General features: G+C 33.9%; 5 protein-coding genes across 15 annotated transcripts in view; 4 read left to right on the top strand and 1 right to left on the bottom strand.

Annotated features, from left to right (window-relative positions):
* The first annotated feature begins 1,789 nt into the window (after positions 1 to 1,789).
* On the top strand, positions 1,790 to 7,651 carry LOC135840053 (transient receptor potential channel pyrexia-like). Its single transcript, XM_065356372.1, has 2 exons — positions 1,790 to 3,220; positions 5,727 to 7,651. The coding sequence occupies exons 1-2, from the start codon at positions 2,166 to 2,168 to the stop codon at positions 7,294 to 7,296; spliced, it is 2,625 nt and encodes an 874-aa protein (XP_065212444.1). The 5' UTR covers positions 1,790 to 2,165; the 3' UTR covers positions 7,297 to 7,651.
* Positions 3,891 to 19,829, bottom strand: ArgRS-m (arginyl-tRNA synthetase, mitochondrial). 3 transcript variants are annotated; one of them, XR_010557691.1, is made up of 10 exons: positions 19,655 to 19,829; positions 19,267 to 19,571; positions 18,679 to 19,183; positions 18,265 to 18,598; positions 18,057 to 18,178; positions 17,832 to 17,980; positions 17,677 to 17,751; positions 17,408 to 17,589; positions 6,088 to 6,232; positions 3,891 to 5,997 (listed from the first exon to the last, which is right to left on the bottom strand). XR_010557691.1 is itself a non-coding variant. In XM_065356389.1 (9 exons), the coding sequence occupies exons 1-8, from the start codon at positions 19,688 to 19,690 to the stop codon at positions 17,439 to 17,441; spliced, it is 1,677 nt and encodes a 558-aa protein (XP_065212461.1). In that variant the 5' UTR covers positions 19,691 to 19,829; the 3' UTR covers positions 3,891 to 5,912; positions 17,408 to 17,438. The 3 variants fall into 3 exon arrangements, 2 of the variants coding, with proteins under 2 accessions (XP_065212461.1, XP_065212459.1); XM_065356389.1 differs by lacking the exon at positions 6,088 to 6,232 and having other exon boundaries at positions 3,891 to 5,912; XM_065356387.1 differs by having other exon boundaries at positions 3,891 to 6,232.
* Positions 10,040 to 17,409, top strand: LOC135840054 (transient receptor potential channel pyrexia-like). Its single transcript, XM_065356373.1, has 2 exons — positions 10,040 to 11,799; positions 15,849 to 17,409. Exons 1-2 carry the CDS (start codon positions 10,694 to 10,696, stop codon positions 17,356 to 17,358), a joined length of 2,616 nt encoding a protein of 871 aa, XP_065212445.1. The 5' UTR covers positions 10,040 to 10,693; the 3' UTR covers positions 17,359 to 17,409.
* Positions 19,830 to 19,949: 120 nt separating the features above from the next.
* On the top strand, positions 19,950 to 22,864 carry LOC135840069 (growth hormone-inducible transmembrane protein-like). The gene is made up of 7 exons (XM_065356402.1): positions 19,950 to 20,421; positions 20,509 to 20,620; positions 20,704 to 20,845; positions 20,927 to 21,102; positions 21,197 to 21,318; positions 21,392 to 21,563; positions 21,671 to 22,864. Exons 1-7 carry the CDS (start codon positions 20,211 to 20,213, stop codon positions 21,756 to 21,758), a joined length of 1,023 nt encoding a protein of 340 aa, XP_065212474.1. The 5' UTR covers positions 19,950 to 20,210; the 3' UTR covers positions 21,759 to 22,864.
* Positions 22,865 to 25,289: 2,425 nt separating this feature from the next.
* lap (like-AP180) overlaps positions 25,290 to 27,730 on the top strand; it is a 35,690-nt gene continuing 33,249 nt past the window's right edge. For 3 of the 9 annotated variants that reach the window (XM_065356378.1, XM_065356381.1, XM_065356375.1), the window contains exon 1: positions 25,290 to 25,733. In XM_065356378.1, the coding sequence (XP_065212450.1) occupies positions 25,604 to 25,733 (130 nt within the window). In that variant the 5' untranslated portion in view covers positions 25,290 to 25,603. The remainder of the gene's footprint in view (positions 25,734 to 27,730) is intronic. The other 6 variants (XM_065356374.1, XM_065356380.1, XM_065356377.1 and 3 more) reach the window with 3 other exon arrangements.

A 27,730-nucleotide genomic window follows, 5' to 3' on the forward strand; every position in this document is an offset into this window, starting at 1 on the left:
TGTTTTTAAGTATATAAAATAAAGAAATGGCTATTTCAATACTTCAAAAAAAATTATTAAATAATTTTTGATGAATGATAATTTCTAAAATCATAATTCGATGTGTACTTAGCACCTCTTTCTCTTATTTCTTTAACATTTCAACAAGATGTAGGTGTACCATAAATTTACTGAGTCACCTTTTCCTCGCAGTCTCATAATAATTATGAACGGAGTCCAGCATAATCTGTTAAAATTATGATTGTAATTATGCACTTATTTCTCATCATTCGAGTTAACCATTAAAGAATGGAATCAGACATTCCTTCTTTATAGTTTCGCCTCACATAATTTTTCTTTAAATTGCTACAGATAAACCTTGAATTTCATCTCAATATAAAACGACTATAAGAAGTCAAGATCATCGACGACAATACAAAATAGCTTACATGTTTACCTACACGAATACGAATGTATTATTGTGTATTCATACCTATGTATTTTAAAATCCAGAAAATTATAAGCTGCAAAAAATAATCATGAATCGATTTTTTGAAACAATATTACGCGGACATATTTTCATGGGGTAAATCAATTTTAGGCATTTACATAGGCAATTTTATTAACATCAAATATAAAATATACCTACACCATGAATGGAGGATAAAAGTAGGCAATCACTTTAGCATATACGTGTAGGTATCAGGTTTAACCCTATCATGGAATATTTTTTAGGCTGTGTTATTGTAATTTATTTGAAGGAAATATATGAATTTACAACTCCATGTCTTGTTCTATAAATAAAATGAATGATATCGGTAGAAAATAACATAATACTAGATAGACATGAGTAAGTACCATTCAAAAAAAAAAAAATTATTTGAGGAATTGAGTTGGCACAGCTTCTAATAACATCTTTCGTCTTTAATAAACATTCACACAGAAAGTAAGTATGTACCTATTTTATGTACATTAGTTGATGAGGTACCAGATGAGAGTGTAAGGTAATACGTATAGATGAAATGTCGCACTTCCTCAAAATCTCTAAGAAAAAATTACTGATGGGTGAAACCGCGTATTCTGATCCATGGAAGAAAGACTTTATTTTAAATTTTCTGTCTGTCATTTTTTGAAGTTACGAACGTGTTTGTAAAATAATTCCTAGACGTTTTCTTTACTATACTTTTAGATATAAGATTTGAGGAACAAAAACAAGAAATCCTGATCTTTGTGTGAAGAATTTTAACATTCGATTTCGTCAATTGTTTTCAATTTTATTCAACGGACTTCGGTTAAAATTCCTCTTTTTCTACCTAGATTCCTACTTATTCATTACCTACTCAATTTTTGTACTTAAAAAAATTGTTATATTTTGTTAGGTCTAGGTAACTCGTGTATCAATTTTCATAAACCAAAAGCTCCCCACGCCCCCCTTAGACCTAGTAAAAAATGTCAACCATCTGGGGTGGTAGTACATGTTCATACCAAAATTTGTCAAGATTCATGCTATAAATACGGGGATAGATAGGTATTAATTTTTTTATTTTTAAAGTGCGGTATATTCACCGCCACTTTATACTTAATAACCTAATGGATTAAAAACACAGAAGTAACGTGCGATTCCCGCTGCTGAATTTATGTTGGACGTCTGCCGTTTTTTTTTTTCACACAGGTAAAGTTTCATGCTTTAAATGCATTAAATTTGTTTAAAATGTCATACACGCTAGTCTGATGAAACCATTCTACAGTATCCTACTAATACACACTAATCTCACCTTTGAACGCATAATTTGAGTTAATTAAAACAGGTTTTTAATTCGGTAACCTTAGAATAGAATAAACTATGGATCATGTGTGTGAAAAAATTGAAGCGAATTGAGTAGCCTACTCCGCAATTAGTTCGATACTAATGCTCGTTTCAATCGCTTTAAGTCAATAATGCGTGTAAAATTATTATTTATTCGTTTGTATGTATTTAACGCGCGTAAGAATGATCGTTGATTAAAGTACAACACTATACCTATTCTTTTTTTCATATATTCAACGATAACCTCGCATTGAATTGACAAATTAGTCTAAAACGGAGACTGTATTCGGATTCGGAAATGTTTCGTTAGATTTTTTCGTAGTATATCTATTCAACTTCGATATCTAGTTACCTACCTATCTCCGCAGGTATTCGTGACATGTATTCGGGTTCGAAAGCAAATTTAAAATCGTATTTTTCATCGCGAATGCGCAATATTCATAAAACAGTGGAGCATTTGAAACCGAGAAAACATGGACTACGCGAAGAATGGCAAATGGAATCAATATGGAAAGAAAACCAAGATGAGGAAAATATGAAAAACGAATGGACCGTTTCAGTTTTCAAGGACAATCTTCGGGTACAACTTTTGCAGCCTATGCAGTCCAAAATGGAAACGAATTCGAAAAGTTTCAAGAATTTTGCGCGTAAAGATGTAAATTACGTGTTTTTATGGGCTGCATTTCGAGGCCAACTCAACCTGATGCAATTATGCGCCGAAAAAGGAGCCGATGTAAGTTTTATTTATGGGAATACTAATTTTAACGCGTTGCATTTGTCAGCCATAGCCGGCTCGGTAGAATGCTGTCAATGGTTGTTGGAGAAAGGATGTCCGATTATACAAACCTCCGATCAGATGACACCGATACATTACGCTACTTTAGGCAATTCTAAAGACGTTGTCGAGTTTCTGATTAATTACGGATGCGGTATACCTTCGACAGCTATCAATTCGGCCGTCTATGCCAATGCTATACAATGTGTCAAATTTCTGCTAGCTTTAGAGGCCGACGTCAACATTTATCACGAAGGTATGACCCCTCTACATGTAGCCACTGATTTACGATACATCGAATGCATGGAAGAACTGCTCGATGATTCTCGTATCGATCCGAATGCAAAAACAGATCTGACCGGATACACTGCGCTGCATTTGGCTGCTGAAAACGGATACGCTGACTGTATAGAATTACTGCTTAAGAAAAATGCCAAAATAAACGAGCTGAATAAAAAACTGCAAACACCTTTGCATTTGGCGTGTAAAATGGAATGTTTGGATTGTGTGGAAGTTTTGCTCAAAAATCGTGCTTCAGTAAATGAAAAAGATTTGGATCATAAGACACCATTACACGCTGCGGTAGCTAAATCGCCGTATTCGTTAGCCAAGATTAAATTATTGGTTCAATGGAAAGCGAATGTGAATGTTTCAGACAGGTGTGTATGATGCGAATTTTTCGAATAATTTTCAAATTCAACTCCATTTATTCATTTTGGTTAGGGCTGTCACAGCCGGCAAAAAATTATTTGGACCTGCCAAAAAAAAATTAAAGGGCATTCGTACAGCACAGAGCCAAATTTCAAGTACTGTAAATTGTAATTTATTTTTAAATTTTTGGCGAATTTTCAAGTCTAAAAAATTGTAAATTTGGCCAATTCCCATGCGAAAATCAAAATTTAATCAAATCAAGATAGGACCATGGTAGGCATTACTTGATGCAAATCGCTCATCTTTGATCTTTAAAATTGATTGATGAAGATTTTTTCAAACCCTTTTAGAACTCAAGAAGATTTTTTTTGATTTTCTTCTATAGTAAAAATGTTGAATTTCATTTTGGTCTTTTTTTGAACAATTTTTCTGAGAAAATAGAAAGTTTCCAGAAATCGCTCAAGACTTCAAAAGGGTACAAAACTAAAACCGTATAAATCGAATTTCAGCTGGCTATCTCAATTTCATCTTAAATATAGAAAAATATGAAACTGAGCAATGAGTACCTAAAATAGGGTTTGGTGATGGTTTTTTGATTGCTTAAGGTAGGTACCTACATATGGTTTGAAAAATTTGCCGATTATGTATTGGAGTGTCCCGTCAATAAGTAAAAGAAACAACAGAATTGGTAATTTATTGCATGTACATAGGTAATCAAAGAGAAAAACCAAACCATGTTTCCAAGAAAGTGCCTTAGAATATCAAACAGTTTTTCAGCATAACCTTTTCATTTCCAAATATACATAAGTTGAATAGAGACAAACTTATGAAAGATTACGATCTTTCCATGCACTGACAAGTGAGGAAGGTATCCCAACTGTCAAAAAAATTTCAACTGCTCAAAACAAGATAAGATGAGAATGCAAAAATATGCCACCATTCCGAAATTTCAAGTGCTTAAGTGTATTATTTTTTCGATTTTTGGTGGATTTTTAAAAATCAAATTATTTGGGCCGAAAATTTAAAAAAAACAAAATTTTTCTGAATTGACCTAGAAAGCTATACTTATGATTTGGTGCATACCCAATTGTTGACCTTCCAAATCGAGTGTAAACGGTTTCGAACCATTTTGAGCAGTTCTGGAGCCTCCGGCAGATTTTTTAATGTTGAAATTTTCCTCAAAATTTTATCAAATGAATCCTAGAAATTTGAAATTTACCTACCTACTCAATACATACCTTAATTTCAATATGCTGAGTCGACTGGAGCTGGTTTTAACCTTTTAGAGATTCAAATTTTCTAAAAAAAAAACGCCATAAAATCTGCCTTAATCAACCTCAGCACGTAAGATCATGATTGGTTCTTGTTGGTGGCCAATTTGACCGATTACACGCCATTATTTAAGCTCCAGAAATCACGATCGTACAAGTTAAAGTCAATTTAGACAGGGAATTTTCAAAAAATCACTGGAGCCTTTAAAGCGAGTTGAAACCACCAGAAATCGACTCGGTTTTTCCAAAATAATTAAGTATACTGATTGAATTTCAGTGTTTTAGACTTCATTTCGTTTTTTTTGGAGAATAGGAATTTTGAAAATTTTACCGGAGGCTCCAAAACGGCTTAAAAAATCAGCTCCAGTTGACTCAGAATGTTGAAATAGAGGTACCTAAATCTATACTGTAAATTTCAGCTTTCCAACTTCATTTTGGTAACATTTTGTGGAAATTACAGCATTCAAAAATTTGTTGGAAGCTCTGGAACTGCTTACTACGATCCGAAACGGTTTCCAGTTAATTTCGACCGTCACAATAGGGTACACAACGCACCAAATTTCAGTTTCGTTAGTCAATCTGGTAAAATTTTGATTTTTTTTCATTTTTGGCCCAAATTTGATTTTTATAAAAATTCACCAAAAATTGAAAAATGCACTTGGCACCAGAAATTTTGGTGCTTTTCTACAGATATGTACCTGCGTGAGATAAACAAATTTACATTGCGGTGCATCGTTAAAAGCTATGTTTATTTTTGAGCGCTGATATAGGAATACTCATGGTTTTTTTTGATCCAACTCTTCTGTCGCTCAAAAAGAAGTGTCAAATAAATGAAAAGTCCAATAAATCTTGAGACATGATTTTCCGAATATTTGGGTACGCAACGAGTTCAAATTTTGAATCTTTTTTCGAAATTGACTTCCGAACTATCCCTTAATCACAAGGTCAGTGAAATCTTTTTTAAAAACAAATTTCACCTTTCCGCCCTGTTTTTAAATGAAAATTTAGACATGTGTGCATTTTCAGTCTGGGTTATTGCACTCAAAATCTCAGACCCTCTGAGTGGCTCCTCTCCCTACTCCCTCCCTTGGCCAACTTCACTGCTAAACATTTTAAAATGGGATTTTCTGACTTGCCAAGTTGCTAGGTTTATCTTTATTATAAGCACAATTTAATCAGTAGGTATGGTATAGCTAGGTGTTTACATACTGAATTATTTCTTATTCTATAATTCTATTCACAGATACGGTTACACGCCATTGCATTTAGCAGCCATAAACGAAGCAGAAGAATGTGTAACTTTCCTCATCCTAAACGGTGCCAATGTTGCAGCTGAAACCAAAAGTGGTACTTCCGCTTTGAATATGATCAATCGTAAAACGCCGAAAAGTGTTCCCGCCATATGGAAAAGGCTCACCAAGTCATTAGCCTATAATACAGAGAAAAGCTTGAAATTCAGTTTCCGAGAATTAATCACGAATTCCAACATCGGAGAAATAGGTTTCCTGTATGTTCTGCAGAAAGAAAATCATAAAGATATTTTAAAACATCCTTTATGCAAAGCTTTCCTATATTTGAAGTGGGAAAAAATTAAACTGATATACTTTATTCGCGTATTTTTTGTTGTATTGACCGCTTGCATTTTGAGTTACTTGATACTAAACGATGTAATCGAAAAAGAGTGTGACCGGTCCCAGAAAAATAACTCAAATGTGCCTGAAAATTCTTCCTCTCGTCATTGTAATTGTACTGAACAAATAGATGTTAAGCAGTCAAAACCAAATAATAATGAGGATATGAAATACTTTTTGAACTGCATGTGGTACATAGCGTTAGTATTAGTATTTTCCAATGTTTTACGTAGTTTATTGTGTAAGGATGCATATCCATCGATCAAAAGATATTTGTTAAATAATCTAAATTTATTTGAATTTGCTATGGTTATAATTTTATCAATATTGTTCGTGTTGGAAAATTTCATTTATATGGAATGGACGTGTCCTGTTCGTAAATTAATAGGCACAGGACTTATATTATTAACTTGGACTTATTTAACTCTCGTTATAGGGCAACTTCCATTTTTTGGAACTTATATAACCATGTTTAGTAAGGTATTGAAAGAGTTATTGAAACTTTTGACGGTATATTTTTGTTTGTTGATAGGATTCACGGTTACATTTAGTGCGATTCTTCGCGAAGAACCTAATAAGTTTGATGATGAGTTTTTAGGATTTGCGCAAACGTTGACTATGATGACAGGAGAGTTGAATGGAAATGACCTGTTAAAGAAACATGTGGAAGGAATTGGCAATCGAAGTAATATACATGTTTACGTGGCAGCTGTAGCGTTAATTTTTTTCATCGTTGTTGTAAATATGGCATTAATGAATTTACTAATTGGTATCGCAGTCAGCGACGTCGAAGGTTTGCAAAAGACTGCGGATTTATCTAAACTTGTGCATCAAACGAAGCTGATATATTATTTGGAATTCGCATTATTCCGAGGATATCTTTCTAAAAAAATAACAAAAATGTTCAAAAATTGTTTTTTTGTGTCACCTAATTTTTACAGAGTTGTGATGTACGTGAGACCTTTGAATCCTCTGGAGAAAAGACTACCTCAGGATATAATGAAAGAGGCGTTGCAATTAGCCTTAGATAAAAATAAACCTGAAGAAGAGGATGCTAATGACGAGGTCGCTAGTAGATTGGAAGAAATAGAAAATAAAATGACCGAAATGTTTAATATGTTGTCAAATTTATCTAATGTTGTAACTAAGAAAACATGTACTGATGACAATGTGCAGGGATAGGTTTTTAATTTTAATTTTCCAAGTTGGCGGATACCAGAATCTATTTTGTCATGAGTGAAATCATCGATTTCCAGGTTAACAAAGTAAATAGGAATTTAAAAATATAAAATTTATATATTTATCTGCATTATAATATACCTATAAACATTCAGAAATTACATGAAATGTCTTGAAAGAATTTGAATAAATTGGTATGCTAATAATATCTGAGTTATGATTTCATTGTACCTATTTAGTTTAGGTAAATATTTGTATCTAGGCACCAATTGAAAACGTATTTTCTCTTTTGACGTTAATTATCAGAAAACAGAAAAATTGATTCACTGGATGACAATAAAAAAAATAATAATAATATTTTGATTATTATAAAATCACTAAAATCACGTGAAAGGTACCCAAAATAGCAGAAAGTTTATTTTCGGATAGTGACAAATTTAAAAAATTAAAATTTGCCCTTCGAAAAAAAACACAATAAAATTCAGCATCACTACCAACTTGAATGACCAGATAACCCCCCCCCCCCACCAGAAAATTAATCAACTCTTGCCGAGTCGGGTGAGTCCATGTAGGTACATATATTTATCTAATCTCCAAATGGTAGGGAACGAGGTAGGTACCTCTAGCTATTGCTGATTTAAAAAATGTTAGTTTGTGGTTTTAATGCAGTTAGAAATAAGCTTTTTTGCTTCTCTAAACCATGAATTTTGTCTAGAATTTAAGGCGAGGCACAATTAGTTTGCGGAATGAATAAGAAGATTTACTGATGACCAAATACATTTGAAAAAATATATTCGAAGGTTAGTGATTTTTTGAGTTTTAATGACAATCTTCCTGATGGCTGATGGAAAAAATTACCTATCATATTTTTAAGAACAAAACCCTCAACTAAGTATCTAGCTTGGATTTTAATTTGGCAGATGAAAAATTGATTTTCATGCATTTTTTTAAATTTTAGGCACACACAACATTGTTTTGAATTAAAATCGAGCGGTTTTTTTTACCAACGTAAAATAATGAAAAGTAAGGAATGCTGGTAAAAAAAACAAACCAAAAAACGCACTCGAAATGTCCACTTGGAAATCGGCTAAAACGTAAACTCGTTAAAATAGATCGAGAATCAGCTAAAACTCGATTTTTAGCCCCTAAATTAATTTCCAGGCCTTTCTGGAGAAATTTTGAAATTTTGCCGAAATTGAAAATCATGCTAAAGGCTTTAGAATGCGGCCATAAATTTACATTTTTTAAAAGCATGGATGGTCGAAAATGTCAATTTTGAATTTTCAAAAAAAATCAACAAAAATTGAAAAATTAATTTAGGCAGTTGAAATTTTGGGGTAACAGGAAAATTCATCGCGCGGTGAATTTCGCGCGATGAATTTTCCTGTAATCAAAATTTTGGTAATGATGGTTTCAGATTATGTTCTTTGCTGCCCTCGGCCGTTTATAAATCGGAGTGGGACACCTCGAGAGGTTCGTTTGTTACTTAGGAAAATGAGCGCTAGATTGAACCTCAAATTTCAGCTTCTCTACCCTACCTCAATTTTTTTTTAGTTTATATAAATTTGGCGTTTTCACAATTCAAATTTGTATTATTAAAAACTTGACAAAATTCAAAAATGAAATTCAGCTATTTAAAATTCGGCATATGGAGCAATTTTTGATACGTGTCAGTTGCCTGCGTACTTACATTTTTTAATTTACTTTTTTTTGTCTTGATTGAAAATTATTGTACTTACCAAATGGGATGCTTCTTTCGGCATTTTATGAAGATTTGAAATGCGTAAAATTGGGGTTTCAAAAGATAAAAATTCAACTTTTTGGATACGACCTCTCAATGCCTTTTCAGCATTTCAAATTTTTGAAGAAAAGTGTGAAAATTCGAGGTCAATGAGTTCGAATAGTATGTGCTCACTCTTTTCAAAATACATAGGTGGCTAGGAAGACACTGAGGGACCGAATTAAAAAAGTTGAATGATATTTGAACTATGATAGTCTCGATTTGATGGGGTGTAATTAAATCAATAGGTGCTTGAATTATTAAATAAATTGTAAAAAATTGAAAATATGGAGTAGGTAATGATTACCTACCTTTTCGTAAATACGTATATTAAAAGTATAGAATTTTGATTCCAAAAACATAAAGTAAATTATTTATAAGGCTATAAGTAGGTATCGTTTTTTTGGTAGGAAAAGTAATAGAAGCGACTCTTCAAATCCTCTGGAGGTTCATGGCACCTTTTATTTGTGCCATTGCGTAAAATACCCTACATATCTGCAGAATGAAATTTCAAAATTTGAAAAACATGTAGGTAGTCGTACATAGATTGAAACATAATATAACTTTTCGTATCAGTCATGACTTGCTTTTTTGTGATTAAATTGAATTTAAAAACAAGAGGAGCTGATGGAAAAAATGATCATCTTCAACTTGTACTTCGTAATTGTTTTTGAACATTCGCGTATTCTAGAAGGTACCTTACCTAGATACCTATACCTATACCTACGTAGTTTAAGCCACCAGCATTGAGCGAACATTCATAAGCATCAGATTATTTATTCTAAAAGCATTTCTTTTTGATAAAATATTACACGAAGCAATTGTCGTATCTTGCATTTAAAGTGGATAAGTTGGGTACCTACCTACTATCGAAGGTGCACCTACTTGGTCAACACATTTCGTCATTTATTTTTCTTATTACGAGGAAAACTCACCGACATAAAAAAAAAAAATGAGCATACCTACGGCTATTCATTTTTAGGTAACTGTTTATACATTGAAATGGGATACATTGCTATTATATTTCGCGGTTATTGTCCAATGCGTCATTTTTGAACACAATGAAATGAGCAGCAAACAGTAAACAAAGATTGATGAGAATCAGTCACACGCTACTCTGATCTACGAAACATGCCTAACTGTTTGGCCACAGAAACCGGCTCGCGGCTCAGTACAGTCGCTTGGCCTCCGATGGACATAAACCAGTTTCTTCAAAGAAGTGTTAAGCAGTGGTTTTTTTCTTCGAGTTATATCGCTAATCACTAGGAAAATAGATTTTCTATTTATTTACTTTGAAAATTTTTACAACACACGATCGTTCGTATGGAAGTGACGAAGACCAAGGTATTGGAGAACGAATTTTTCGATAGTTCGACCGGTTGACCGTGAGTAAAAAAATTATTTAACGCGAATCCATTCATTTCACTCATGTAAAACGTTGTGATAAAAACACGAATGCATAATTATAGAAGTTGTTCTAATAAAACTAGATAAGTTGAATTCTTATCGTGAGTATTAATGTTATTCTCCGGACAAAAATACGTACTCGCATATCAGTCAATTCCTATACGAGCATAATTGTCGGTGGTTTAATTCGTGTTCATTTGCGAATATGCGAAAATGTTGCGACGCGAGTCCAAAACTAACGATAACATCGAATTCTACGAAACGCGAATCAATAACGTCAGACAGTCGATCAAACAACGTTTACGTAGTTTACGTAAAAGATCGAAAAATGAATCTCCCCTCGAGTACTTCCCGATGGATTTCATCAACGAGGAAAAATCTGACAGCTGTAGTATGTCGACAGAAGTGATGAGAAACGACATCAAGCAAAAATTACTAGACGCAGTTCGTTACCTAGGAGTACACGATGCCTTTCAAACCATGGAATCTGGTGACCTGAACATAGATACGTACAAAAATGCCTCCAGAACGGTGAAAAATCTCGCCTTCCTGTGGGCTGCTTTTATAGGAAGGCTCGATTGCATGCAGACTTTGCACGAACTAGGTGCTGACGTGGGGTTTTCCTACGAGACTGATAATTTTAACGCTCTACATTTGGCAGCTTTTTTTGGTTCGGGAACGTGCTGCGAATGGTTGTTATCGAAAAGATGCCAGTCTCAAGAAACCAGTACAGGTCTTCTACCGGTACATTTCGCAGCGTTGGGTAATTCCCGGTGCTGTATAGAAATTTTAATGCAATACGGTAGCAAACTTCCGGATACTGTTTTGAATTCTGCAGTGAATGGTAATTCGGTCGAATGTGTTGAATTGCTACTATCGTTAAATGTAGACGTAAATTCATTTGACAAAGAGGGCATGACTCCTCTGCACATAGCCGCCGATCAAGGCAGTATTTATTGTTTAAAATGTTTATTAAGTTACCCATTATGTGATAAAGATTTGAAAACGAACGACGAAAGGAGGTATACGGCGGTACATTTAGCAGCCGAAAACGGATACGATCAGTGCATTCAAAGTTTAGCTGAAACGGGCGCTGATTTAAACGAAGTAAACGCTAAAAAAGAAACACCTTTGCATCTGGCGTGTAAAATGCAGTATCCTGATTGTGTAGATGTTCTTTTGAAAAACCATGCCAATGTTAATGCTCAAAATAACGACGAAAGGACACCGTTGCACTGTGCTGTAGCCAAATCCAGACTAGCTTTACTCATTGTTCAGAAATTAGTCGAATGGCATGCGGATGTAAACGCATCAGACTGGTAATGAATTTACGTCATTTTAAATCTACCAATGTAATAACTACTTATTTATAATTATAATTATGATATAGTATGAAATATGAAACCTTCTTGAAAATTTTCCTCCAAGAATGGCGAATAAATAAAATAGGTACTTGTATCTAGGTACAGGGTGCCCAGAAATATCGTGAACCCCAAAGAAAGTTTTTTTTACTTTTTTTTATTAAAAATATAGGTTGGCAACGTGAAGTAGATGCATATGATTGGTGGAATGTTATCACCTCAGTCTAACAACCAATCATGAGCTTTCATTATTATCATTCAGTGTGATCAACTGAAACATTTAGCAAGAAAACTTTTTTAGGGGTTCACGATATTTCTGGGCACCTTGTAACATCTTACGTAGGTACCAACTTGGTTAATTTCTCAACATTCGCCTATGGCATACTATCCCATATATCATTCTTGCGAATGCAGTTGGGTTTGCCCATAAATAAGGCACGGGTATCGGGTAAGCATTATGATGGACCGTTTTTTTTGAGGGGGAAAATGTAAAATTTCGATGTTTTTGGTGAGGATAAGAAACAGAGCTTACAAGGAAATTTCACCAGTTTGCAGTAACCGATTTGACCAGATTATTTTTTCACCAGTAAAATTGCCTCTAGGATAGTGTTCATCACAAAATTTATATCCGCCCAATCACAAAACTAAGAGCCCTACAGGAGTTTAAAGGTCTCCAAACATTAAAATAGATATTAATGGTCAGGATATACGCGTAATACGAGTATCAAGTGTCAAAAAGTCATAAGACCCATGAGGTATAGAATTATTGTCCAAAAATGGTCGAAAAATCTTTTCTAGTCTCACAAGGGAACCTCTTGAGGTTTCACACTCCGATTTGAACGGGACCGCGATTTTTTTGGAAAGAGCATAGTCTAAAACCCCCAAAACCAAATTTTCAGCAGCCCAAGTTCATTTTTCGATTTTTGGCGAATTTTAAAAAATTCATAATTGACTGTTTTTGGCGATTTATGTTTTTTTTTAAAAAGTAGATACTTGATCAATAAAAATGGTAAAAATAAGTCCCAAAACTAATAATAATTACCCAAATCCTAATTTTTCAATTTGCAGTCATTCTGGAGCCTTCAGTGCGATTTTTCAATTTCTCCAGAATTTTAAATTTGCTCCAGAAAGCGTGAATATGCAGTTGGGCAGCTAAAAATCGAGTTGTGTATTATACTTGACCTGTTTAACGTCGAGTTTATCTAAATTTGAGCCGATTTTGAGAGTGACACCTCAAGAGTGGTTTTTTGACCAGCTTTTTTCAAAATTAAAAAAATCCAAAAAATCGAAAGATAACCGTTTGTGAGGACATTTTTGAAATTAAAATTTGCGCGAATCGCTGTATTTCTTCAAGGCACAAATTCTACCATTTCCAGCCGTTTTGGAGCGAGAGTGACACCGCAAAAAACCACTTTCGAGGTGTCACTCTCAAAATCGACTCAAATGTATGTAGATAAACTCGTTAAACAGGTCGAGTATAATACACAACTCGATTTTTAGCTGCCCAACTGCATATTCACGCCTTCTGGAGCAAATTCAAAATTCTGGAGAAATTGAAAAATTGCACTGGAGGCTCCAGAATGACTGGAAATTGTGAAATTTGGATTTGGGGGGTTAGTTTTGGACAAAATACAGCGATTCGCGTGAATTTCGAAAATTTCCACACAAACGGTTATCTTTTGATTTTTTAGATTTTTTAATTTTGAAAAAAGCTGGTCAAAAAACCACTTTTAGGTGTCACTCTCAAAATCAGCTCAAATGTGGATAAACTCGTTAAACAGGTCGAGTGTAATACACAACTCGATTTTTAGCTGCCCAACTTCATATTCACGCCATCTGGAGCAAATTCAAAATTCCGGAGAAATTGAGAAATCGCGCTGAAGGCTCCAGAATGGCTGGAAATTGTGAAATTTGGATTTGGGTAATTAATATTAGTTTTGGGACTTATTTTGACCATTTTTATTGATCAAGTACCTACTTTAAAAAAAAGCATAAATCGCCAGAAACAGTCAATTTTGAATTTTCAAAAATTCGCCAAAAATCGAAAAATGAACTTGGGCAGCTGAAAATTTAGTTTTGAACTATGGTCTTTCCAAAAATCGCGGTCCCGTTCAAATCGGAGTGTGAGACCTCAAGAGGTTCCCTTGTCAGGTCGAGTTTCATAAAGGTTTGAGTGCAATTTCGAGTCTGAGAATCCGTAAGCGTATTTTTGTGAGCCTAAAACTTTCAAAGAAATGTCCCAAAAATGGTTTAAAAATGCAATTGGACAGCTTCAGCTTTAAACTTTGAGAATCATCTTTTCTACTCACATGACAAGTTTCTCGGAGTTTGGGTGCGATTTCAAGTCTACGCATCCGAAAGGGTAGTTTTTGAGCCCAAAATTTTCAAAAAATTACTCAAAATGGTCGAAAAATTCCATTGAGCTGCTACAACTTTTGAAATCGTCTGAAACTCTACTTTTGACTAGAAAAAGGAGATTCCCAAAATTATATCTGTTCTATCGCAATTTCGACCATTTTTAGACAATTTCAAGTAGGTATTTGAGGCTCAAAAATACCTCGGCCGAACTGGCAAAAAATCAAAATTTTGAGACCTTTGGACTCCTGTGGGATCTATAGTTTTGCGAATGGGCAACTATAAATTTTGAGGTGGACTACTCTAGGGGTCCTCTTTGTTGAAAAAAAGAAATAGGATTACATTGGTTTCTGCACACTACGATTTTTTTGTGTGTGGGGGGGGGGGGGGAATCAAAAAGGAGATTTGATAAAAAGTTATAGGGGGATGGGAACCTCAAAATACGACAGGAAAAATTTTGGATCGCTGACTTCTAAGACATCACTTTTCTGCCAAATAGGTACATTGAAAATCAAGAAAAAAGTTTTTTTGAAAGTTTCTTTGCTTAAAAAAAATCATAAATGTTTTTCTTACTTCCAAAATTGATAATAATGATACGAGTATGCTCAATATTACCAAAAAAAAGTCTTTTGAAGTCCTCTACAACTTTTTATCGGACTCCTCCTTTAATTTTCCAGATTAAAGCCAAAGACAGTACACCTTAGTAACTTCCTTATTCATCGTTGAAATTTATGCAGATTTTTAGTGCAAATGAAGTGATAAGTAATAAGTTAATCATGACTACCTTCCGAGATATATAAAATTCAACAAATATTCAAATTGGAGGAGAATCCTAAGATGATTTTTTTTAAACTGAAAAATTTTGAAATTTAATTTATGCCATCTATTTACTTATTTTTAAAATTTGAAGTGCCTGTTCATTGTTTCATTTTTCATTATCAGGTAAACAATGAATAGCCTACATAAAAAAATGAATAATTCAACAAGAAAAAAAGATAACGTATGTATCATGTACCGCTAATGTCGCAGCGGAAATTATAATAAGTAGGAGTCTTCTGATAATATTTTGCTACATCCTGTCAACCCCGTTCATAAACTTTCTACTACCTAATCTACAGAGATGGTGATAATATTTTTAACCCAAGAAACAGGTCATGGCAGCTCGCGACTCCTCTAAAAAAAGAGAGAATTGCATTTTGAATTGAAAAATGAAATTCTATCTTCAATAAATTAATGTTTCCAGAGATTCAGGAGTCCAAACATTTTATTTTGTTTGTTTTCTTCAATTTCATCATTTCGAAAATCAAAGGAGGGAAAAATGAGTTTAGGTATCAAAATGTTCATTGATAATACAATATTTTAAAAAATAACCATGTAATGTAATTTAAAATTTTTTCAAAAGTTTAAGGTGCGACAGCAAACATTTTAGATATAAAGAACTTATAAAGTACCTAGATAAGCAAAGCACATTTGAATATTTTCAACAATCCAGTAGGTACTGTTTTGTTTTTGATGATAATTTATGTACTTTTGCACCAGTCTAGTCTATTTTTGAGTTTTGGTGGGGTTGGATTAGGTACCCACCTGCTACCTAGATACTTTTAATTTGTTCAATTACAAAATTATGATTAAAACGAACGTTTAATTTTCAGGTATGGATTCACTCCTTTGCACATAGCAGCTCTAAATGAACTAGACGAATGTGTCGAGTACCTGATCATGAGTGGCTCCAACGTGGCAGCTAAAACAAAAGCCGGATTAAGCGCATTAAATGTTATCAATCGTAAAACTCCGGTCAGCGTGAGCAAAATACCAAGAAGATTGAATTTATCACTAGCATACAACGCCGAACAAAGTTTAAAATTTAGTTTTAGAGATATAATTACCAATTCGCAAATAGGCGAAGTAGATTTTTTGTACACTTTACAAAAAGAAGGACAATCTTGCGTATTAAAACATCCATTATGCCGGGCCTTTTTACACCTTAAATGGGAAAAAGTACGACCTTATTATTTGCTAAGAGTAGGAATCTCAACGGTGGCTATAGTTGTACTAAGTTTTTACATCATGCTCGCATCTATAAACAGATGCTGCGACGAAAAAGAACCTAACAGTAACTGCACTGAGCTTAATGCTGATGCATTAAAAAACAGATCAGACGAATTTATATTTTTAACAGAACTTCACAACCAGCCGTTCGTTATTAATACAATGAAAGTGATAATTTTACTTTTAGTTTTTTTAAATATAACGAAAATATTTTTCAGTTTGGCTGCTTATAAATCAGCAAGGCATTATTTTTCCAAACAATATAATATTTTAGAATTAAGTTTAATAGCTGGAATTTTCATGTTATGTCTAACTACTGACACGCAGTTCCGTAGATGGTGGCAATGTATTATGGGAGCAATGACGGTGCTTTTTTGTTGGGTGTATTTAATGATAATGGTCGGTCAAATGCCATCTTACGGAGCTTATGTTTCCATGTTTACCAAAGTACTACAAGAATTTTCCAAGCTTTTAGTCGCATATTTCTGTGTACTGATAGGGTTTACTATAACTTTATGCGTGCTTTTTCCTGACCACGAAGTACTTCGAAATCCACTCCTAGGGTTCGTGAAAGTTATGGCAATGATGACAGGTGAACTGAATTTAGATGATCTGGTAGGGACAATCAAAGCCGCGCATATAAAATTCACCGTATTTTTCATATTAGCGTTATTCATAATTTTTGTAACTGTTGTTTTAATGAATTTATTAGTAGGTATAGCTGTACACGATGTTGAAGGGTTACACAAGACTGCAGATTTAACTAAACTGGTCCATCAGACACAACTGATTCATTTCCTAGAGTTGGCTTGTTTTAATGGATTTTTTCCTAAAAAAATATCTGATATTTTTCAGAATTTTCTTTACGTATCTCCTAGAATGTATAGAGTAGTTATTTATGTTAGACCATTGAATCCGCAAGAGAAAAGATTACCGAGAGAAATAATGGAAGATGGATTAAAAATAGCTTTGGATCGTAGTAAAGCAAGAAGTATGAAAAATAACTCCAAGCAGGATATGGAAAGCAGAATAGATAGTTTGGAAAAACAAATTAAAAATTTGCAAACTCTCATGAATGAAATAGGTAATAATGTAAAGAATTTGGTAAAATAAAATTTGTATTAAAAAATGTTGAAAGTTTTTTAAATCACCAAACACTTACGATTATGAAAACAGTCATTGGTACTCAATAATCACATCTGATTCAGCGGTTTAATCCCGATTATTTTCATACCGGTATTTAGGATTAATCTAGCTTTATGAAATATCAACAGTCTTTGCGAAGCCACGTGATCACTTTCTCCTTTAACTCTGAGAACTTTATGGGCTCTATTGATAGCATCGCTGAAATATAAATGGAAAGTCATACCCATCGATGCCGATTTTTTCTCTAATAATATAATTTCGAAGCAAAATTATCGTCATATTTACCATAGTTCGAATAAATATTTTAATAAAATGCCAGATTCAAGATGATTATATGATTTCACAATTACGTCTTCGTATCTAAAAACAATGAATAAATTACCAAAGTCTTTTAATTATTCAGGGAAAAAAAATGAAAAATAATTATAAAATACTCGTACCTTGAAATTTCAATTATTAATTTAACTGCTTCGGGTTCTTTCAGCACACTGAGATCACATTCTATAGGTAATTTAATTCCGCAATTTTCTTCCAAACTATACAATCTACAATGACTGTATTGTAATCTAATTCCAGTGTCGCCTTTGCTCTGAAAATTATAATAAAACCAATAAATACATCTAGAAAGGAACTGAAAATTCAACAAAAAAATTTAGCTAACTTACGTTAAAAACTGAATTCCAATCAAAATTGTAATTGGTATTTCTTTTTCTTTTCAAATCATTTACTACGACGGCAGAAATACCTAAAATGTCGGCTATCTCATCGTCATTTCTGCCTTTTGTGGCTAAAAAAAGTTAAAATTTATTAGTTTGGGTAAGCAAGTCTTTTTGCGCAATAAATACGCGTAAAAAATATTGAAATTTAACTCACTTATAGTGTTTTTCCTATTTTCTTCCATCTTTTCTCGAATAGAATTTAAAATATCGTCCAAGAAGACAGCCGTTCCTTTACGTGAGCTTATACCAATAACTCTACCAAACATTACGTGCTGTATTTTTTCAGCACATTGAGAATCCAACTTTTCAACTAAACGAGTTAAATTTCTAAAATGTTTTGATTGTGAATTATCAACGACGTACAACATTTTATCAAAATTGTAACGTTGGTATCTATCCAGGACAGCTGCCAAATCTCTAGTTAAATACAAAGTAGTTCCATCGCTTTTTACGAAAGGTACTGATTCATTACAGTAAAGTTTAGCTACCTGTGAACAATTTACGAAGGTAATTAAAAACACATATTGCATCAATTTGCAAAAACTACTAGCTATAAAATTTAACTAACCCAAGCATCATTTTCTTTCACAACTATATTTCTATCAACTAAGGTTTTGATCAAACCTTCAATGCGTTTGGCAGAGTAATCTGATTCCCAGTTATACTCATCAAATCGAATACCTAATCTTTCATATACTTTTGAAATTTCATCAACTGTTTGAGAACGAATTGATGCCCACTTTTTCAAATCATCATTTTCTTGGTCAGCAAATTCCATTTTACGAAATATTTCTTTAGCTTGTTCTCCAACTTCAGGCTGCTGTTCTGCAATGCTGTTAGCGGCAACGTAAGCTTCGTATAACACTCTCAAAGGGTTTTCATTCAGTTTATCGATGTTTATACCACATTCATCCAAACCATATTTCAATAAGCCAAATTGAACGCCCCAGTCACCTAGATAATTGATTCTAATAACTTTGTCGCCCATGTGTTCTGATATATTTGAAATATAGTTTCCGATCATGGTCGATCGTAGATGTCCAAAATGAAATGGTTTTGCTATATTTGGAGAACTGAAATAAACATGTAAGACAAAACATTTTTTGAATCTTTTCAAGTTGATGAGAAAAAATTTACCTACTCAATACCGACTCACCTAAAATCTATCACATTTTTTGATCCTTTTTTCAAAGACTGTGTTGCATTAAAACGCAAACAATCGTTTAAGGAGAATAGCAGGTAATTTTCAATGTCAACGGAGAATTGAATCTTATTTTCACAAAACTGAACACTTCGGATAAATTCATTCTTGGGTGATAAATCGTTCCATTTGACCGGCTCATCAGGATTCAAACGATATGTAAAAGATACATTGTTTGCAATACTATCGAAATTAAATCTGATGTTCGATAGCACATGATTGTAGTCAAGTTTGGATTTTTGTGGCAATTTTTTAAATATCTGAAAATTAAATATAAAAGTTCAAGAATATTAAAATGATTACTGATATGATGTTATATATATTAATATCAAATGCTACGTACTTCCTGAGTTATGTGTAGTTTATAAGATAATGCCATTTCATCAGAACTGTATTGCTATGAAAATACTTTCAAATTATTTTCCGGGCCAAAATTTTCATTTCTTTTCTTGGAATTTCATTTTTTCAAAATCGCATTTTCATTTTCGTTGTTATCAGTAGTTTTCAGATTTCAAATTTTTATCAGTGAAAACGCACGAAGTGGACCGAACATACACGAATACTACCGAATGGCGAATGCGAGCTTTCGCATGCCAGCTTTCGCGTAGCTTTCGAATTTTCGCGCAGCTCTTATCTAGAAAAATCCTGAAGTCGTCGTCTTCGCTCATTCATTCAGTTATTCAGTCATTCTTTTGTTGTTCCAAATTTTAATAATTATAATTGCATACGATTGCTTAAGAAAGTTCTTCTGAACTTTTGACTGTCTGATGAATACGGTGTAAATAGTTTCCGGATATCTTACATATTAATTCGATTGCTGTGAAAGTCGAGCTTGAAGCTGAAGGAAGTATCTTGTGTTATCTACGTGTGTCTAAATTCGTCTTAATTATTTAATAATCATGATTGGAGTAAGTTTACTTTGTGGATGCCGTTCGGGTTTTAATGCTTATGGCACAAAATTGATGAAATTTTCGCTATGTGGAAACACACCTACTCAAGTAATGATATCCCGGGTGTATTCGCAACAAGGACGAGAAACTGCTTGGAGAACTTCCCGAGCTCGTAAACTAGCTTGGGAACAGGCTGCTGCTAAACCCGCAACCGGAAGAGGTATGTTGGAAAACTGAGATTTTAGTAATCATTTTGCTATGACTCTGACTGAAAATGTTTTGACACTTTTGTTTTCTTTACCAATAGCGATTACAATTGGTCGCGGAGCTGTTGGAGGAGCTGCCGTTTTTGGAATTGGCGCTTTGGCTTATTACGGTCTGGGTTTGAGTAACCAGAGCGGAATTATCGAACAGTCAATGTATGTGTTTAGTGTTGGCAATCATTAAAATCAGCAGCTTGAATGATGCAGTGTTGAAACTGTTATTGGCATTTTACTTTCAGATTATGGCCACAATATGTTCGCGATAGAGTTCGGGCTACGTACCTATATTTTGGATCTTCCATAGTAGTAACTGTTGCATCTGCAGTGGCTACATTCAAAACGCCGAGCCTTTTAAATATAGCTTCGAAAGGCTCACTGTTGGTAAGTGTTGATGCGATGATTGTAAAGAGAATCAGTGTTTCTTGAGTTATCTGATGACTGTATCTACGAATAATGTTACAGGCTCTTGGTGCAACATTGGCTGCTTTGATGGGTACCGGTTTGTTTACCATGTCTTTGGATTATTCTCCTACATTTGATATGAAACATGTTGGCTGGCTTGCGCACTCTGCTCTGGTTGGCGCTATATGTGCTCCATTAGCTTTTATGGGAGGAGCAGCGGTAGTTAGAGCCATGTGGTATGTAAAATTAATTTTGACCGAAATCAATAAGTACATATCGCCGAATGGAATCTCTCATGTTAGAGTATTTCATTAACGTCGTTTTTTACAGGTATACTGCTGCTACTATCGGTAGTTTGTCTGCTATTGCGATGTGCGCCCCGAGTGATAGATTCTTATATATCGGTGGTCCATTGGCGGCAGGTCTCGGATTGGTCTTTATGTCATCTATTGGTAAATTTGGCTTGCGTAGATGCGAATTCAACTTTCTTTTACATCCTAATGACATTAATTCGTTGTTTTTCAGGAACTTTATTCATTCCTGCTACGACAGCACTAGGTTCTGGAATGGCTTCATTTACCCTTTATGGTGGCTTGCTCGTATTTTGCGGACTTTTCTTATACGATACCCAGCGTATAGTACATAGGGCTGAAACACATCCTGTGTATGGTTCGAAAGCATTTGATCCTATCAACGCGTATGTGTTTGTTTTCTATTTTACGCATGGGGTTAAAATTTACTTACTCGGGGCCGTCATGGGAAATTCGCAATCAATTTATGTATCTACCTATGTTTTTGTTCCAGGTCAATTTCAATTTACATGGACACCGTGAATATTTTCATTAGAATGGTCCAAATTTTTGGTAATGCTTCGGGAGGCAGAAAAAAATGATATTTGTGTTGTGCATATATTGTATAGATTAATGCTTGATATGTAGAACTTTATTATATTTTTATTTGTAATTAATATTTTGATTTTCGTGAAATAGATTTTTCTATTTCTGTGAACTGTGTTTTCGAAGTGTTATTACACTGTTATCAGATTCAGATGATGAAAACAATGAAATCAAAGTGAGAAAACCAATGCGAAGATTAGGTTCATCGTATTTTTTGAATACTGAAAGTAGCTTAGCCTATCTTAAAATGTTGAATTCAGCAAGTTTTCACTCCACTACCATGTAAAAGTGTGAGTAGTGCATCGAAATTTCAGGTTTTCTTCCTCAGCTTGAATATTAACTTCGAAGATACGAGTTCATCGCGTGTGTTATAATCGGGAGATGATGTCTAGGCTATTTATGAATGTAAATTACGTACTTGTGGTTCATTAAATAATAGCAATTCTATGTTCAAACCATTCGGTCTTTGCAGCTTTCATAGCATTATTTTGATTGAATTTATGTTAGTAACTAAGTATCCATTCATACGTGAAATAAAACACGATAGTGAAACAAGGAGCCTCATTGCGTGTACTCATTCATCAGTGCATATGAGATTAATTTTCTTCGAGTTTTCCTTAAGACTGATTATTCAATTGCTGCACATTACATTTTATCATCTGTAAACAGTTTTAAAAGAAGTGGACTAGTGTAGGTGAGTTTCGAAACGAAACGTTTCTCAACAAGAAAAGAAACCATCAGAATTGATTACCTATTTAAAAAAATTTTATTTCTATAATATGATAATTACACATTTAACAACGAATACATACAATCATTACACATTCGGCATCAATTCTAATCCTTTACATCCTCGAGCAATATATATTGATGTAGCAGCAAAACCAATACTTTTTACAATACTCCATTTGAAAGGGTCATAGTACCAAGATGTGATGAAGGATACCATCGAAGAGCCTTTGGATTGACGTTCTCTACCTTTGATAGCTGATACCATTTTTCTGTCACAATAAATCAATAACAATTACTTTGAAAAACAAAACACTGAAACTTGTTTCGCAGTTTGTTCCTTGAAAGTTGAAATTAAGTTGAAGCTTGCAAGTGTTTTTCGCAAAAAGTTTTCTCAGCGGAATGGAAAATGATAAAAATTCTGCCGAACCGAAAGGAAACTTCATGATAAAAACATTAAACAAACAGGCACGGCAATGTTCAGATTCAGAGCCCGAACGTGGAACGTAACGTCATTGGAACCAAATTCGATGTTTGCGAACCGGGTTACCGGGTTTGCACCAATCAGATTCCACGTTTGCATGTTGTGGTCAAAATTCTAGTAATTTCAAAACGTAATTTCGGTAATTCTAGTATTCGATAGTTCTCGAATCTCGATTCGTCATTCATGGTTGGTGCAACCTCTTGAATGAAGAACTTGCAAAGGACTACGTTTGACTCTGTTTGACTGCAACATCTATAAACTAAGAGAGGTTGTCTCATTTTAGAAGATAGGTAAAAAATTTTTCAATCGCCCATCGACTCGCGTGACGTCACTGGAGGAAAGAAAATAAGTAGGTATTGCTTGTTTACATAATTTTGCACTGTGATAATGGAGTTGAGCGGTGTTGATTAAATTTTTACGAATCATTTTTTCAAAAATCCGTTGCATTTAATTAATTAATATATTTAATCGAAGAAGAAATGAATTGAAGCAGAAGAAGAAACATTCTATTTGGTACGTAACATCGATTCGGCTTAATTATATGTATTCATATTGTAACATTCCGAGCAGTTGTTTATAATGAGATTGAGATCTGATTTTTTTCATTGGATATTTTCTGCTTCAAATTATTATTATTGAACGTGATGTAAATTGTTAACTGAACTGTTTTCTTTCGTTTCAGTTCCATTCGTTCGTTCTGCTGAACTGCTGCTGAAGATGCGGGAGTTTCTTTGGGTAAGTGTAAGCTGTGTAAGTTGACTGATAACACAGCATCTCTTTCTAGCTCTCTTTTGGATGGACAATTAAGACAATTTTATCAAGTTTTTGCAGCTCACTTTTCAAGTCATGTTCATATTCAAAATCTGTCTCTACTAAATGAGCTGAACATATTCGTGCCAACTGCTAGAATAAAATTGAACGGGCTGGGGGCTTGGTTGTAATGACACTATCATGATTATGATTCACATTACATTTTTATTGCTGCTTACTTGATTCTAAATTGATTTTTATCTAATCAATTACATTTCTGGATCCAAATTTTGCTTAATGTCTCATCTTTGGGAAATTTGTGAAAACTTAGATCTGTGTTTTTTCGCTAATTGTTGGTACAATTCCGTACGTAGATTTGTAGAAAGTGGTGACGGATGACGGATTTCTGATTTTCATAATATTTCAGTAAAAGATGAAATATGAAAATGCATTTTCGTGATGTGATTTATTTCATTACATATTTGATATTATCTTGAACAACACTGAATAAATATTCTGAACCTGATGATGTTTTTTTGCTTTGTTTCAGTCATTCAGTGTGATCGGCAGTATCAAAGTATGCAGATAAAAGACTAATAGATACAGAAATATAATATCATATCATCAATCATCCTTTTTCTTTTTCCTTTCTTCAGAGTTCAGTGATTCGTTGGTTATTAATATTTATTTTTCGTTCAACTTTTTGTATCTTCTGTGTTTTTGTAAAAGTATCTTTATTTCTGTATTTGAATTCCTGATTTTTGCTAATAGATGGATGAATATTGAAATGAACTATTTAATTATTAATCATAATCTCATTCTATAGAATTTTTCTAACAGATGAATTGCGTTTTTCGAGAGAAAAAAAAACTAAAAAGATCGCTGAAGTTCTCTTTTTTTTTCATTAGCTGTGTGTATAATAATTTGAACCTTGATAGCAACTTTTGAACGGTAATTGCTTAGTTTTCGAATGAAAAACCACGCTACAGAGAATAAAATTATGGCCATTATTAATTTTTAAAATACTAGTGTATCCACTGAAAATTTTGTGCATTTTTGATTCCAATCCGAATGTCTATATAGTGCACAGCATGTTTTTACTTATTCAAACTTTGAAAACTTTTTATTGTTAGAAGCTAGGGCTTTTAATGATAGACCATATTAAAGAGCACAAAATTCTGAACATTTTGGATTTTTAAAATACGTAGGTGTTCACTGAAAATTTCGATTAATTTCAATTTAAATTGAACACTTGGTGAAACTTCACGAATAAAAATGCTCGTAAAATCGTCATTATTCCACGAAATTCAATAAATTTTACACCAATCGATAGAAAATTTGAATATCTTGAAATTAAGTTCTATTAAAATTTTACCCAAACCCCTTCGTTTGTCCAAAAAATCGAAAAAACCACGAAAAATGGGCTATTACCGCTTCAGTAAGAAGTTGGCTTCCTCCAGTGACGTCACGCGCCGCGGTGCGGAAAAGCGGGGACTGTTCCCAGGCGCCAACGCCGGATACGGGTTATGAGACAACCTCTCTTAGTTTATAGATGTTGGTTTGACTGAGGTTTGATTCGATATCGGAACTATCGGAAAACTTGTATTTCAGTTTCGAGGAAGGCTTTGTGTGTGGTTTAATTTTGTGAATGTGTTGGAAAAAAATAGTAATTCTTCAACAATGTCTTCCAAATTGTGTTAAATGTAATGTGTGCGATAGATTAATTTTTAATAAACTAGTCGAGAATGCTATTCTTCGCGTTCGCCTAATTATAGTGTAGTTGCTTCGTTCGTCGCGAGTACGATGTGTATTCAGTAAAAGTGTTACTTATTTTTAGAATGTTTTAAAATATTGCATTAAATTGGTGTATCCACAACAATGGCTGGGCAAACGATAAGTGATCGATTATTAGCTGCAAAGCACAGCATCGCCGGTCAAGGCTTGGCGAAATCGGTCTGCAAAGCTACTACTGAAGAACTATTAGGCCCTAAAAAGAAACATTTAGATTGTAAGTATCCGTTTATTGCTACATACATCAATACGTATTATAAATAATCAAAAATACTAAGACTGAATATCTCACGAATTGTTGTAAAAGCATTGTTACTACATTCGATTGTATAGCTTTTGCACACAGATGAAGTAGTGTGGAGTTGAGATGCACACAATTCGTTCCCATGTTTTGATAATATCTCTCCGACAGATTCCAAGTACCTGAGGAAAATCCAGCTTTCATTCGAAATTAACATCATGCATTTTTACCTGTAAATTACAGTCGAGTCTACATGTAACATTAACGAATCGTCTTCTACAGAATGCGGTTATTCTTTTATGAAAATATATTCTTGGTTTATGGTACGAGTTTGTATCATTCGAATTGAAGGACCTGTAGAAATCAAAATGAACTTGGGTATTTCTCTTTTCTTACGGTATCGATAGCATTTCACGAGAAAATTGATAATGAGACAATGATCTTGAATGTAATATTTTGTATGGGATATCAGTCTAGAACCGAATTCATAGGCTAGTTCTATCTATGTTCTACCTTGCCATGAATTCAATTTTTGCTGATCAAGTTTCTTTTCTATAGCCTATTCATAATCCGGTTCGAGTTGAATTTCATTCTGACTTCATGGTACCTAGTTGTAGTGTAATCCTTCGCATGTTTCATTTTCGTCAGAGCATTTCCATTTCATTATGGCGACCAAAGTTATTTCTATAAAGTTCGCGCATGTATATTCCAGTCTAATCGATCGGTATTAACCCATTTCTCGTATTTTAATGCAGCGAAAGAACACTTGAAATTGTTGGTTTCAACACCACTCTTGCATTTTTGTTGGTGGGTAGAAAACTCGCACACGTCGCAATATACATTGCCTTGCCCAAGTAGGAAAATTCGGATTCAGCGAAGATCTCTTTGTAATGGGTATTACGTGCGCTTCAAAATTATTCGCCTCATTTTCTGTACGTAATGTGTATTTTCACTTTTCAGTGACGAATAAACATCTGCAAACATGAAGTGAAACCACTCACTTATTTTGTGAAATCGAAGTTCAATGAAGCGTTTAATTCTTATTTATAAAAGTGGAACGTTTTTACGAAATGTATGAGACACTGGTTAAGATGTTTTGCTTTTTTCCCTTCTTAATGCAATGGAAGTTTGTTTGTTTTCAACGAATAATATAATTGTTTAGAAGAGTGCTTTGTGGAAAAACGTGATGTGTATCGAGTACATTCGACAGCAGATTTTAATTCGTCATTTTTGTCCACAGAAACCCTGTCAAATGAGATGAGTTAATAAATTTTCAACCAGTCATATTATTTTCTGGAAAATAATGATATCTGTACCACAACGGTGGCGTCAGTTGTGGTGTGCAGTTAGCTGCCTCATATTTAGTGTTAATCAACTGAAACACGAACCATTGTTACTCAGTCATTAGGGAGTTTCGGCAAAAAATGCCATATTTGGGAATATCGACCGGTGATGTTCAACATTCCACAACTTGATAAATACAATAACCGTCTTTTCGGTATTTTTGAATTTTTGTTCGAATAATGACAATTTTTCACATTAAAGTCGTCGTTGATATGTTTGGAACGAAACCATTAGGTAATTTAAAAATCAACATGATTCATACGTTGCTACATATATTACTCATAACTTCTCGTGACAAACGTTGGGAGAACACCAATCTAACTCCAGTTTCATCATAATCCTTTCCTTTCGAGGTTGAGGATGAAACAAAACAAACACACGGAACAGAAATATCGCCGAGAGAAGTTGGAAAAACACTTTCAACGGGAACGAAGAACCATACGTGGTCGATTCTGCACTCAGGTTGAAGTTAGAGATAGGCTATTCTGTAGAGTCTCGAGTCTCTTGTGTGATGGTGGTACATTGGAGGTAAATGACCTTGAATAACGTGTTGCCGCGAAAGAGTGCCCCGTAAAATAGTGAAACGATTGTTCGATTTCTTGGTACAGCATTATGTGTATTATGAATTT

This window comes from Planococcus citri, chromosome 3 (assembly GCF_950023065.1).
Source record: "Planococcus citri chromosome 3, ihPlaCitr1.1, whole genome shotgun sequence".
NCBI lineage: Eukaryota > Metazoa > Arthropoda > Insecta > Hemiptera > Pseudococcidae > Planococcus > Planococcus citri.

Coding starts and splice junctions, on each gene's coding strand:
- LOC135840053 (XM_065356372.1), top strand. CDS start 2,166: ATGTATTCGGGTTCGAAAGCAAATTTAAAATCGTATTTTTCATCGCGA. Junction 3,221..5,726: donor AATGTGAATGTTTCAGACAG/GTGTGTATGATG, acceptor TTCTATTCACAG/ATACGGTTACACGCCATTGC.
- LOC135840054 (XM_065356373.1), top strand. CDS start 10,694: ATGTTGCGACGCGAGTCCAAAACTAACGATAACATCGAATTCTACGAA. Junction 11,800..15,848: donor GATGTAAACGCATCAGACTG/GTAATGAATTTA, acceptor TTTAATTTTCAG/GTATGGATTCACTCCTTTGC.
- ArgRS-m (XM_065356389.1), bottom strand. CDS start 19,690: ATGGCATTATCTTATAAACTACACATAACTCAGGAA. Junction 19,184..19,266: donor AAAAATGTGATAGATTTTAG/GTGAGTCGGTAT, acceptor TGTTTATTTCAG/TTCTCCAAATATAGCAAAAC. Junction 18,179..18,264: donor AAATAGGAAAAACACTATAA/GTGAGTTAAATT, acceptor AACTTTTTTTAG/CCACAAAAGGCAGAAATGAC.
- LOC135840069 (XM_065356402.1), top strand. CDS start 20,211: ATGATTGGAGTAAGTTTACTTTGTGGATGCCGTTCGGGTTTTAATGCT. Junction 21,103..21,196: donor GCGGTAGTTAGAGCCATGTG/GTATGTAAAATT, acceptor CGTTTTTTACAG/GTATACTGCTGCTACTATCG. Junction 21,319..21,391: donor GGTCTTTATGTCATCTATTG/GTAAATTTGGCT, acceptor GTTGTTTTTCAG/GAACTTTATTCATTCCTGCT.